This window comes from Panthera uncia (genome assembly GCF_023721935.1).
Source record: "Panthera uncia isolate 11264 chromosome B3 unlocalized genomic scaffold, Puncia_PCG_1.0 HiC_scaffold_1, whole genome shotgun sequence".
Lineage (NCBI taxonomy): Eukaryota > Metazoa > Chordata > Mammalia > Carnivora > Felidae > Panthera > Panthera uncia.
The window spans coordinates 71,603,462-71,617,346 of record NW_026057582.1 but is presented as its reverse complement, the minus strand read 5'-3'; the positions used below and the strand labels follow the sequence as shown (position 1 = coordinate 71,617,346).

At 51.2% G+C, this 13,885-nt stretch overlaps 1 protein-coding gene across 1 annotated transcript; it reads left to right on the top strand.

Moving 5' to 3' along the window:
• Positions 1 to 246: 246 nt before the first annotated feature.
• Positions 247 to 7,847, top strand: DHRS2 (dehydrogenase/reductase 2). Its single transcript, XM_049613068.1, has 9 exons — positions 247 to 325; positions 857 to 987; positions 1,204 to 1,383; positions 1,552 to 1,729; positions 2,263 to 2,364; positions 5,237 to 5,307; positions 6,370 to 6,421; positions 6,928 to 7,062; positions 7,315 to 7,847. Exons 2-9 carry the CDS (start codon positions 956 to 958, stop codon positions 7,474 to 7,476), a joined length of 912 nt encoding a protein of 303 aa, XP_049469025.1. The 5' UTR covers positions 247 to 325; positions 857 to 955; the 3' UTR covers positions 7,477 to 7,847.
• Positions 7,848 to 13,885: the final 6,038 nt, after the last annotated feature.

Genomic DNA, 13,885 nt, shown 5'->3' with positions numbered 1-13,885 from the left:
GAGACATAAATTTGAAACCAAGGCTGTCTCTCTTAAAGCAGAGCATTTGGTTACCTTCATTATGGCTCTGATACAGACTGATATTTAATCTGAAATTTCTCCCTAATTCCTGAGCAGCACCCATTCATTTGTTATTATAGATAAGGACCCCTAACTGGAGGGAACTGGGTTATGTAAAGGTTGGTTGCTAAGGAACAAGGGAGATGCAGTAGGTATGGCAGGGGTTGCTTAGTAACAAGGAGTCCCTTGGTGTTAGAGTGGCCAAGGCAGGTCTGGAACAGATGAGGGTCTGCGGACGGTCAGCCCACACCAGAATCTCCTGAAAGTGCGTGTCTGATGGCCCCTGCAGTCCAAGCTGCCAGAGACTGCATCTCTTCAGCTTCCTGGCACTATCTTACATGAAAAGTACATCCCGAGTCGCTGTGTATCCTCAGTGACCCTTTTCTCCAACCATTCCTTCCCTCCCACCTCCGCAGGAAACAGATCACACTCCTAGATTTGGGACCCCACAGGGCTCCTGGGCAGGCAAATGGGAATCTCACACTGGGGGGAGGCAGGAGCCTCTGGGCTCACATTGATGTGGAGCTGGGAAATTTGGGGTCCTGGCGAAAGAGGATCCCCTACACAAGCATCTCTCCTGTATTTCCAGTTCATACACAGTGTCTGCATATGTGAGTCTCCCACGCCAGGTCCTCACCCTGCCTTCACACTTGTGTAGACCTACCCCTACCCACACTTGCGAAAGGCCTACCCCTTTCCTTCCTGAGGGTGTCCTGAGGGCATGGGTCTGCACCCTGCAGCCTGGTGTGGGGCTGCCTTGTCTGGCTCAGGCTCCTCACAGCCTCTATGCAATTAGCTTCACTTCAGCACAGCCTGGTGAGGACGTTATGCAGGCGCTCAGAACCTTGGTCTACTTTCTCTGGCATGTTGCAAGTGCTCAGTGCTTGGTCGTGGAATGAATGGGAAGATAACCCTGTCTGCTGAATGGTGGGTCTCATACTCTAATTTGCCTGTTTTATAAATAGAGAATTTTCACAGAGAGTTTGCCTGACCTGAGGCTCACGTGTTTGAAATTCACCCTGACTAGCTCGACTCTCTCTGGCTCTCTGCTGCTGGCCTTGTCTGTCTGAAGGAGCTGGAGGTAGATTGCCATCACGCTCACTAATGGCATCAGTGATAGTTGAAGTTGATTCTCTCCTCCAGGTCCAAGTTCAGCAGGAAGCAGAGACAGGAACTGGCCTCCATGCTCCCAACAGTGGCCTACATCCACAGAGGCTTGTTCCATTCCTGTGCTGGACTCTCTGTGCGCATGACCAGCAGTGGGATAGGCCAAAAGGGCATCCTGGCCAATCGGGTGGCTGTGGTCACGGGGTCCACTGATGGGTAAGTGCCCTGATTGCCCTATGGGTCTTGACCCCTCACGAGGATTTTCGCTTCCACAGAGAGACCTCAGGGTTGTAGATTAGGACACAGCCTTACTGGTTTCCGTGGGTCGAGTGACCATGGTGGCAGGAGGCTGAGGCTGTCTTGTTCCCTCCATTTCTGCCACAGGATCGGCTTTGCTATCGCCAGGCGCCTGGCCCGGGACGGGGCCCTCTTGGTGGTCAGCAGCCGGAAGCAGCAGAACGTAGACCGGGCAGTGGCGGCGCTGCAGGGGGAGGGGCTGAGTGTGGTGGGCACCGTGTGCCACGTGGGGAAGGCCGAGGACCGGGAGCGACTGGTGGCCACGGTGAGGGGCCACAGGGGTGGAAGGACATAGGAAGGAGAGTGCACAGAGCCTTTCCCACTCTGCTCAGCCCTGGGTGGGGCAGGGACCCGGATCGGGGTTGGGAGGCCCTACAACAGTCTTGAAACCAGGATTGTTCATGGTCTAAGTGGGTAGACCTCATTGTTCACGCTGGCTTTCTGGAAAGTGGCTTGTTCGTGAAAGGACCCTCACCCCCACCCCCACCTGGAGAACTGTGGTTGAGGAGGAATCTAAAGGGATTCCCCATCCCGGGCATATAGACGGATTCCTGGAGAAGACAGACCTTCCTCTCCTGAGGCCCTCAGCTCTGCAGAGCCCGTCCTTGGGCCTACCTAGGGCATTGCCTTCACCAGTGTTTGGTTCTCACACTGGCTTTGTGACCATTCCTGGTTGAGACAGTATGTAATTAGCAAGTGTTGTCTCAATGCCCTGTGCACCTGGCAGCAGTGCGGGGTGGGTGTGGCCTCCTCGGGCCATCTCCACACTTATGCCCTTCGTGTCACTCTTTCCCCCAGGTCGTGGAGCACTGTGGGGGTCTCGACTTCCTGGTGTGCAGTGCAGGTGTCAACCCGCTGGTGGGAAGCACCCTGGGGGCCAGTGAGCAAGTGTGGGACAAGGTGAGAGGCTGCTGGGAGGAGCTGGCAGAGGGTCTGAAGTGCTCCCCGGTTGAGCCTCCCCTCCCAAAGTTACTGTAAAAACAGGCACTGACCGCTTGTCCCCTGGAGTGTGCTGCGGTGCTCCTTTCCAATTTGTGTGTTTTTAAAGTGGCTTCCTACATTCTTTCTGCCATCTTTTCTCTTCCCATCCTTTTTGCATTTATTCATTTAGCAAATATTTACTGAGGGTTTGCTATGTGCCAGGCACGGTTCCAGGCTCTAGCTTTACAGCTGTAGGAGTAGGTCTCTGCTTTTGGTAAGGGTCAAGAATAGTAAGGTCTCTGCTCTTTGTCAACAGCAGATATATTTTCCTTTTTTTTTTTTTTTTGGTGATTTTGCTCCTTTTTGGTGACCTGTACCTGCCACTGAGATTCTTTCTTCACCCTTCCTAGATGAGGCTTCCTTACTGTCCCTCAGATGAACCTGCTACACCTGTCAGGCCTGGGCCTGGCCACTGGCTTCCTATGAGCTCAGACATTCCACCCACTGCGTCCACCTAATGATCCTGCCACCTGAGCCACAGGGTCCAGAAGAGGCCTTGCAAAATGTCTTGAGGTCCATTTTGGGCTTTGTTATCCTATGACTTCTGTTCCATTCACTCCTGTCTTTGGTTCCTGAGTCTGTCAGACAAGACGGACTGCAATGAAATCACCTTGTTAGCACCCCCCTCCCTACCAAGCACTGGCCAGAGCATTCCCTTCTGCCTTCCCCAGCAATCCGCGCTCTGTAGACATCGTTCTCGAGCCACCTCTCCTGTGCATCTGCCCTTGGCGGCTTGCCCTTTCCTCCATCCTCAGAGATGGCCTGAAATCTGAGCTCCCTGCAGCTGCTGCTAGCAGCCTCCCCAGGCTCCTCAGATTCCTGATGCTGCCCAACGACCATTAGTGATTAGGTGGCTGGGACTGCATGGCTGACCATCTCCTAACCCTCCTGAGTCATACCCTCTTTTAGTGTCTTAGTTCATGGGATCATGACTCTCTTTTTCTCAGAACCCATTTCAAATCTTCTCTCCTGAAGCCGAGCGCACTTGCCCACGGCCCAGCCTTACTTTCTCTGCTGCTACCCTGTTTTCCAAGGTCTGCCCCACTGGGCAGGAGTCATCTCCAGTCACATCCACCACCACCTCAGAGGTGAAATGGTTACAAAACGAGTGTGACATTGACCTGCTGCTCTATCTGCATGCGGTTTTCAGCAGGTGTCCTGGGAGTTCCTTCTTGTTCACCTTATCCCTGGGCCGGTTTGAGCACCTCCCCAGGCAGACTCCCGTTTTCTCCAGCTGGTTGGGAAATCTCCCATCTCCCATTCTACCGCCTCTCCTCCACCCTTCTCCTGCCTGAGGACTCTCCAGCACCCATCCTCCTCAGGCCCACAGTCTCTACTCAGGACTTCGTGGCACCCAGAGATACTCTACCCAATTTTCTAATAGGGCAGTCCTCTTCAGCCCGGGAGGAGCTGTAACTTTTCCTTGGCTCATGTTTGGTTGCCAAGTCTAGGAGTGGCCTTGTCTGAGCCCATCACCCAGCCTGACATACATGGAGCTTAGGGCAGACATTGGTGGGGTGGCGGGGGTCTGTTTCGAACAGAAAATGACCAGGAATACCCTTAGTCTAACCCTCAATTCCTTCTTATTGGGGATCTCATGCTGGTCCGCCCTTTAGACATCTGAGCCACTTCTTACAGTCTTGGGGGTCATCCCCAACACTGGCAAGTTGTCATCACACTGGCCTCACCAGCTCTCCATTGAAGCATTTCCCCTGCCCACATCCAATGGGGTGGTTGGGTGTGGGATGAAAACGTGGGAAGGCATTGCAGATGTGCAGCCTCACTCCCTAGAGACACAGACGCACTGACCTCACTCGAGGTGGTGCCCCACAGGAGGGATCCTGCTCCCATGTTAGTCCCAACTGGTAATCTGGCCTAGCCCCCAGCCCAGTTTCTGTGTCTTTCCCTGTCGGCTCCTCTCATACTTTTCCTCTGTCCCCAGTGCCACCAGACAGAGTTCCCAGACAGAGGGTCAGGGACCCTTAAGTCTGAGCCCAGATCCAGGTTTTAGCTGCAGGCAGGCCCAGCGTGGGCACCCAACTCCCAGAATGGCAATTCTCTGTTGTGTCTCCCTCTTTGTGGTGGCCGTAAGAAAGCTTGGAGCCAAGTTTGCAATAAACTGGCATGCATGTAGGCCCTCACAGCTTGCATTTTTGTGAACGAATAATAGACTAATGTTCAGTCCTTACCACATGCTGTGAACTGTGGGCACCAACCTTACTCTTGCTTTTTCTTATTTTTCTACACTTATTTTTTACTGTTCTCCATTTCTTCACACATAATACCTATTTGATTTGTTTTATGCTGTTGCATTGTGAGTACGCCTTTAATTCTATTGGGACAAGACAAGGACATAAACAAGTAAAAACACAGACAGACAAAGACAACTCTTCTAGAAATCTCCTTTGCTCCCAGCACCTACATTCCCTCCATCTGTTCTACTTTCAGTCTTTTTCCAGTGGCCTCTGCTTACAGCTTCTGTCTGCACAACCAGAACATAGTCCAGTTTCTTTAAAAGGCCTCAACGTTGCCTTCCTTCACCCCAGTCCTGAACAATTCACATTTTCAGGGCTCTGCTCACAGGCCTGTCACTTAGCCTGCCTGTGTGTTAAACCATTAGCAAGTGGGAAGCACCTCTTGTCCTGATCAGAAGGGGAACTGATCTCAGATCTGCACATATCTGGGTTTACCAGACAAATTCTAGGACCCCATGTGTCTTATGAGAACAGGTCCTGGGCTGAGGGCTGACTATGTGTTTCTGCCCTCCACCATGCCTCTGCTCTGACTTCAGATCCTGGAAGTGAATGTGAAGGCCCCGGCCCTGATGCTGAGCCAGCTGGTGCCCCACATGGAGAAGAGGGGGTAGGTTGCAGGGTGGGGGTGGGGACTGGTGGGGAGCCAGGGCATGAATTGAGTCTAGAGAACATGGGGCCATAGCCAGGAGGGGAGGACAAAAGAGGTGTCCCTGAGGCCTCCACATCCCCCTCCCTCTGTTCTGCCTCACCTTTTGTACAGCTATGGCTTCTAATTCTAGTGGCTGTTTGATGAGGGTGATGTCCAGTGGCTCAGGCATGCTCTCGTTGGCCTTGACATCACCATGTTTGGGAAAGGGCTGTGCTTTTAGCTCCTTAGCCTTGGGCAGGTCATTTTCACCCTCACCTACTCTGATTCTCTCACAGCTGGACAATGCCTTTTCACCAGCTTACAGTCTGGGACAGGGTCTGCCCCTTTGCTCCCGGCAGGGAGAGGTCCATCCCACGCCCCTCCTCACTCCCTGCTTCTCAGTCTCCAGGGAGCCTGCTGTTCTAGGCAGGACCTGTTCTAGGTCCTGCATATCTGACTGCACTCCACACATAGTCTCAGGGGTCTGAGGTTAGGGACTTGGGCCACCACCTCCCTCAGCACGTAGCTAGTCCTCCAGTATGTCCTCCATGCAGACATACCCTTCAGGAACTGGCCTGGGGACTGTCTTGGATAGAAGGAAAAACTCCTGACTCTCATTTCTTGTCTCTTCCGGCCCCATCTACTTGTCAGAGGCCGCCCATTGATAGGCATTCACTGTCACCAAGGCCACTCTGCCCCCTTTCCCAAGCACCTGGCTGTCTGTTCTTCACTACCCCAGGGATAGGCAGAAGAGTGTAATGGTTCAAAGTAGAGACATTGGGTCAGAGAGAGATAGGGTTGGAGTCCCAGCTCTGCCACCTATTGGCTCTGTTGATAAGCCCTGCTGAGCCTCTGTTTGCTCAGCTGGGAAATGGGGATAATAACAGGAACTGTATGGCTGTTGTGAGGACTGCATTATTCAATGACTATAATCATTAAAATGTTATAATTATAATTTTTTATCTTTTAAAAATAATAGTGGCACCTAAGTCCGTGGTAAGTTATTGGTTTCCTGTCTCCTCTGTGTCTGTCTCCTCTCAGGAGGGGGGCAGTCGTCCTGGTCTCCTCCATTTCAGCATATGTACCACGAGTGGTGAGTTGTTGCTTATGTGCTCCTGGTAGGATTAGGGGAAGGGGTCCCCACAATGCCACAGGGACAACGTTTGGGATAGACCCACACTTTACTCCTGCTGCCCTAGGCTGAGCTGATGCCCATGTGGCTGCTGGGTCCCTCAGATCCAGCTTCTGTTCTCAGACCAGGCTGGGGAGAGTGTGTCTGAGTTCTGTGCTTGGGCCAGGGTGGGATCATCTGTAGGAGAGAAATCCAACTGATGTGTTCCTCTGCTTCCCTATATCCTTTAAAAAAATTTTTTTTTAAGTTTATTTATTCATTTTGAGAGAGACAGTGTGGGAGGGGGAGAGAGAGAGAATCCCAAGCAGGTTCTGCACTGTCAGCACAGGCCCTGATGTGGGGCTCAAACCCATGAACCATGAGATCATGACCTGAACTGAAGCCAAGAGTCAGACACTTAACCGACTGAGCCGCCCAGGTGCCCCTGCTTCCCAATATCCTAATCACTGTCTTGATTCCCTTCCCAGGAGCTGGGTCCCTACAACATCAGTAAGACGGCCCTGCTGAGCCTCACCAGGACACTGTCATTGGAGCTGGCCCCCAAGGGCATCCGGGTGAACTGCCTGGTTCCAGGAGTAATCAAGACTGACTTCAGCAAAGTGGTGAGGACTGGGGCATGTCCTCCATTTCTCAGCCTGGCTTGGCGAAACCTCCCCAGTGACTAAGTGATGAAGGAGTGACTGGAGCCTCAGATCAGCATCCTTAACAGCTGAGGTCCTTGCTGTCCTCTGAATTCAGCCATGACTCAGTCCCTCTCCCCTGAGAAAGGCAAATCTGCTATGGGATCACCTTGGTCCCTGCTCATCTCCTTGTTTTAGCTAGCACTGACTCTTTCATGTTTTCTCTTTGCCCAGCTACACAAAAATGAGGTTTTCTGGAACAACCTCAAGGAAGATCACAAAGTGCAGAGGCAAGTTGGGTTTGGAACTTCGGTAATCTGGGTACAGTTGGGGAGGAGGGGCTGGTCTATCTCACTAGCTGACCCCTCCCTGGGCACTGGTCATTCCTTTAGCTGAAGTCTGGTTTCTGCAGAGCCCTGGAGGATGCAAGTAGCCCTGCCGGGTCCACCCTGTCCCCTCTTGGAATCCACTCCCACCAGAGCAGCAAAACCAGAGTCTGAGATCATTGACATGTGTTCTGTCCTCCTTCTGTCCAGGATTGGGCAGCCTGAGGACTGTGCAGGACTTGTGTCCTTCCTGTGCTCTCCAGACGCCAGCTACATCACCGGCGAGAACATCGCGGTGGCCGGCTTCTCCTCTCGTCTCTGATGGGGCTAAGGGGGTCTAGGCCTAGGAGCCTGGGGCCCATGAAGGTCTGAAGCTCTGCCAGACAATAAAGCTGGGGGCTTGTTTGTGCCAGGCTCGAGGAAGGACCCCCAGTATTCTCATCTGCGTGACTGTTGTTGATTTAGCTGCTGTGATTCGACCAACATGTGGGTTCTTGGTGTGGGGCTGTGGAGCTGACTGAATTCATGGGGCTGGGACTTTGGAGGAACCGTAAGGGAAAGGAACGGAGACTCCTCTGGCAGCAGGGCAGCAGGCCCCTGATGTATGCTGGCTTCTTCTCTCTGCCTCTTGTGCTTTAAACATTTTTTTTCCCCAAATAAACTCAAATTTATCCTTGAGCCTGGAAACTCCTGGTAAGGGCAGAGCCAAGGGGAATGAGGCTGAGGACAGGCCTTTCCTGTCTCCTGACTTCTGCCTGAGCGTGTTCACAGACCCATGGTGGTGGTCAGTGAGTGTTCACAGCAGGCTCTGCTCCGTTCTCTGAGCAGGCTGGTGGGAGTAGCGTGAGTGGCGGGAGGGAGTGGGAGAATTCTGGAACTCCCGTCGGGATTCTCCAGGCTAGCGGTTCTTAATGTTTTCTGGGCCATACAGGCCTTTGAGACCCGAAGAAAAAAGTCCCACCAAATCTTGCATACGATTCCAGGTTGAGAACTTCTAATTTAGACAAAAGAGAGAAGTCAGTGTGAAGTTCTTCTTAAGGTTGTCTCCTCTTGGCAAAGGTTCTTTTTATTGTCCTGAGTCATGTTCATGGGCACCCTCCTACTTTGTGTACATGTCCAAGGCTCAGCGGAGTTGGGGAGGAACAGTGGCACTGAGAACGCCTCTCCTCCTCTTTTGCAATCCATAAGGGGTGCCCAAGCGAGGGCCTGAGACAAGGCTTCCACCCTGCCCACCAGCCTTCACCTCATCGAAGCCCCTCACCACCGCCCCCTCTCTGGACCTCTTGGGCATGGGTCTTTGTCTTGAGACTGATTCTATTAAAAGCTTTATTTATCCCTACTTTGTACATTGGACCACACAACCTGGAGAACATAAATATAAAAAAGACCCAACCTCCCTCAAGTTCCTTCATTGTGGTAGGAAAACAGGGGTTTAAAATAAGGCAGAATGTATTCATTCATTCATTCATTCATTCAATGAATTTAGTGACAAAGCACCACTCCCTACCAGGCCCCTGATGTATGCTGGCTTCTTCTCTCTGCCTCTTGTGCTTTAAACATTTTTTTCCCCAAATAAACTCAAATTTATCCTCGAGCCTGGAAACTCCTGGTAAGGGCAGAGCCAAGGGGAATGAGGCTGAGGACAGGCCTTTCCTGTCTCCTGACTTCTGCCTGAGCGCGTTCTAGGAACTCAGGGGGTGACTGTGAACAAAACAAGGATCATTTCCCTACAGAGCTTACACTCTCATGGGAGAGGGGTACAATAAGCAACAAGCATGTTAAAAAATAAATTATATAGTGTCTTATTAGGTACAGAAGAAAAAGACTAAGAGTAGGGTAGGGGTACAATTCTGTAGCCAATTTTTTTTTTCTTTTTTAATCTGTGTAAATTTTTGTGCTTTTCGTTATTTTTTTTAGTTTGTTTATTTTATTTATTTTTTGAGAGAGACAGAGACAGTGTAAGTTTGGGAGGGGGAGAGAGAGGAAGAGAGAGACTCCCAAGCAGGTTCTGAGCTGCCAGTGCAGAGCCCAGCTTGGGGCTCAAATTCATGAAACTGTGAGATCATGACGTGAGCTGAAACCAAGAGTCGGATGCCTAACCAATCGAGCCACCCAGGTGCCCTTGTACCTAATTCTTTTTTTTTTTTTAATGTTTATTTTTTTTGAGAGAGAGAGAGAGAGAGACAGACAGAGCATGAGTTGGAGAGGAGCAGAGAGAGAGGGAGACACAATCTGAAGCACGTTCCAGGCTCTGAGCTGTCAGCCCGACACAGGGCTTGAACTCATGAACTGTGAGATTGTGACCTGAGCCTAAGTCAGACACTTAACTGACTGAGCCACCCAAGCACCCCCCACCTTGTACCTAGTTCTAATGTGTGGGCTCTTCTCCCATACCAAGCAGTTCTCTAACACCAGCTGCATGTCTCACAATTCAACTTAATTCTGACACCATCTACCTGGAGATAGGATGAGATCCCATAGGTCAAGGGTTCAGTTCTACAAGACCAGCCTTCACCCCACTAGCCAATCACAAGTCCCTGTTGTCACCTGTGCTCTGACTATAGCTTGGAGATTCCAACAGCCTCCTCCTTGGGTTTGATTAGTTTGCTGGAGTGGCCCACAGGACTCAGAGGAACATTTTTCTTACTAGATTACCAGTTTATTATAAAAGCTTATCGCTCAGAAACAGCTGGATGGGGGAGTTCCATCGGGCAAGGTATGGGGAAAGGTATGGAGCTTCCATGTCTGTTGCCACTCTCCCCAACCTAAAAGCTCTCTGAACCCTGCCCTTTAGGATTTAATGGAGGCTTCATTAGGCACAGTTGGCAATTGATTCAACCTCCAGTCCCTCTCCCCCCCACAGAGGTCAGGGGAGTGGGGCTGAAAGTTTCAACCCTCCAATCATATGGTTGGTTTCCCTGGCAACCAGCCCATCCTTAGGTGTTTTCCAAAAGTTACCTCATTAACATAAACTGAGGTATAGTTGCGAGGAGGTTGTTATGAATATTGAGACACTTTATTACTCTCATCACTTACGAAATTCCAAGGGTTTTAGGAATTCTGTGGCAGAAACGGGGACAGTGAGGTCTCCCTAGGGTTGGCACTTGTCCAGGCCACAGGTGCAGGGCTAAGGTGCCACCAGAAGTGCCCTGAATGAGGCATCTGAGGTGGGGAATCAGAATACAACAGTAAAGCAAGAGCATAAAGCTCAGGCTGAAGGCTTTGGTTGGGGAAGGTGGGGGGCTTGGGAATCACAGTGTAGTGGAAAGATGCAGACAGGCAGAGCAGGACAGGATTCTACAGGTGAGAAAGCCAGGCCCCAGAGGGGAGACTCTGGAGGTTCCCACAGCTCTAGAATAGCCAAGGCAGAGGGCAGAAGCTTGTTATGGGTTCTCCAGCCCCATGACCCCCTCTACACTCTGTGGGGGCAGAGTTAGAGAAAGACAGGGAAGTGGCCAGGCAAGCAGGGACAGTGCCCTTTAGGCCGGCAGGGAGGACACCCAGAGTGGTGCAGAGGATGACAGGGACCCCCAAGGGGAGAGAGCAGCCTGAGGGTGGGGCAGGGGCTGCTGAGCCCTCTCCCTCCCAGGATGAAAGCTGTGGAAGAAGGTGAGGGTATGTTACTGGGAAGGAAGGCCCTAGTTCTGGACCCAGTGCTGGAGGCAGGGCGTTGAGGCCGAGGGAGAAGAGAACTTTGCTTGCAATGGAGCAGTGCTCAGAGAGGGGATTTGGTGTCCCAGTGATACATGCTGTGTGTTTGTTATAGTGAGTGTGTGTCCCTGGTAGAGTGCAACTGACCTCAGCAAGGAGAAGGGGCTGGGAGAGAGAGCAGGTGAACATATTGGGGAGTGAAAGGATGGTTGGCACTCAATTTATGGCTCTTGCCCTTCTTCTGTTGAGAAGTGTCTGGAAAAGCCCACTCTGGGCCCACGTTGCCCAGGGCATGCCAGGAATGGGAGGGTGCAAGGATGGAGAGAAGGACAGGCCCGTTGCTCTGCTCCCATGCTATTCTTGCCTTACAGCCACACAAGTGGATGGGGGCTCCGGACTGGGTTGAGTAAGGACCAGGGCCAGACTGAGTCTCCCCCTCCTGTCTCCTCAGGCTGTTTCCAGCCAAGAGACAGCAGGTCACAGACACCCGAACATAAGTTCTTCCTTGGGATAAATAACCTCAGTATTTACTGGGTTCCCAACAGCCCTTGGGTGGCACTGAGATGCTTTCACCTGGGCTAATAAATGAAAAACAAAACAACAGCAGCCAAGCTTGGCTCATCAGAGGGTTTCTGCTGGCTTGGAGTACTTGTGTGCTTGAGGGACGGGGAAGGAGGGAGAGGAGGAAATGGAGCCGGGTGAGTGGGGACTTGTAATATCTGACTCTCCACCTGGGAGCATTTTGTCTGTATTTATACATTTCAAGTTAACCCTTTCATCTCTGATTCTTAAGGAAAGATCTGGAGGAAAAAAGTATCAGGATACTGGGGAATTCTAGGGTATCCAGGGATGGCCATAGGTAAGGATTATGATAAACTGAGTGATGGCAATCCAGTCTGAGGATTCTGTGTCTTATGACTCTTGAGGGTACCCAACCTTGATTGGATGCTGTGGCCCCACAGGAATAAAAAGCTGCAGTCCCTGCCCTGGTTTTTTCTTATTTATTTTCCAGACCACACTGTAGTTGGTCTCTTGTCCCACCACACTGTGTATCACTCACTCCTGCAATGAACATCCAGGCTGTGTCTGTCCAGGCCTCACCTGTGGGCTGGGCTCACAGGTGGGAGGGCAGTTTGAAGGGCAATGCCAGGGCAGAGGGTCCTGGTGCTGCATTGGAGAAGAAGGGGTGGTTCCAGAGTGGCCCGAAGCAGTGGAGCTAAGCGGAGGTTTTGTGGAGGCTGGGTTTTGTGGGGTGAGGTGAGGACAAAAAATGGGTGAATGCCCAAGGCTATGCTTGTTCACCGCTGACTCCACCAGTGAAGGTCTTGCATTAGATTTTACCAAGGAGATGAACTCTTTCCATCTAAAGCAAAAAGTCCCCTTGGCCAATTAAACAATGGGGTAAACATTACCAGAATAAACGAAAGATTGAGAGTAGGATGGAAATGGAGGAAAAGAGCAATCAGATGACACAAGTGCCCTTGGGTTTCCTCACCTGTGGGGCTGGGACCCTGGGAGCAGGGGTGAGGGGGGCACTGAAGGTGCTATGCAGGGCTGGGCTGCTGTGTGTACCCTCAGTGGCTGGACTCAAGTTTACAGTTTCTGTTCCTTTAGCCCTTGAAGGCCCAAAGATGTGTTCCTCCATGTAGGAAGGGTCCTCATGAATCCCAGTGGTAAAATGACTCCATATGCTGATCATTTTAACGGGGACCTTTGACATTTCCTAATCGCTACCTGCTCCAGAGAGGTTAGTTTGTGTAGATATGTGCATCTTGTAGGAAGGCATTGCTGAGATTTGAATCCGAGTCTGTCTCTCAACCACTTTCCATGACAAAATGATGGCCAAGGCTCTGTCAGCCTAATTCTCTCTGGCATATCTGTCTTAGTTTGGTTTCTCTTGTAAGTAGAGCCTAAGACAAGAGCTTTCAGACAGGAGATTTGCGGGAGCAGAAGTATGGGGGTGAGCAGGGAAATAAGGGGTCAGCTAGGGAGGATGCCACTGCATGCCATAAGTTCTCTCCATCTCCCAAGAAGAGCATAGACTCCCTCACAAACATACTTTAGAGTATGTCCACCCTAAAGATGGCAGGTGGAGCATTTATCCATGTACTCTCACCTCCTATCCACTGAGGGCTGCCTCTGGGGATTATTAACTGGGCCACACTTCCAGTCAAAGAGGAAGGTGCTGTCCAAAGTGCAGTGAGTCAGGCCTACAAGAAATGGCCTACCCCAGCCATGTCAGAAGTCATGCAGGTGACAGCAAGAGGGCCTGAGTCAGGACACCGAAAGTGTCTGACACAAGGTCTCTAGGATGTAAGCACCCAAGGTCTCAAATTTGTTTAAGAACGAAAACTCTCAGGGTGTCTAGGTGGCTCACTCGGCTAAGCGTCTGACTTTGGCTCAGGTCAGGATCTCAAGGTTCGTGGGTTTGAGCCCTGTATCAGGTTCTGTGCTGACAGCTCAGAGCCTGGAGCCTGCTTCGGATTCTGTGTTTCCGTCTCTCTCTCTGCCTGCCCCCCCCCCCAAAAAAAAATAAACATTGAAAACAAAACAAAACTCTCAACCCTTTTGCTCTTGTGAAGCCTCAGGGAGAAACAGTCTCTCCTCTTCCCAAAATAACAATTAATCCACTTCCCCCAAGGGACGTCCATCAGAAATTTTCACTGAGGCTTTCAAGCTGCCAGATCTTAAATCTCCAGTTACTGGTTTGAGTGGTGCATGTGACTATTCCGCAGGGTTCCCAGAAGACTGAAGAGAGAGGAAGGCAGGAAAGGAAGATCAGAGAGGAAACTCTTAATAAACTAATCACACACACAAAGAGCTTCGGT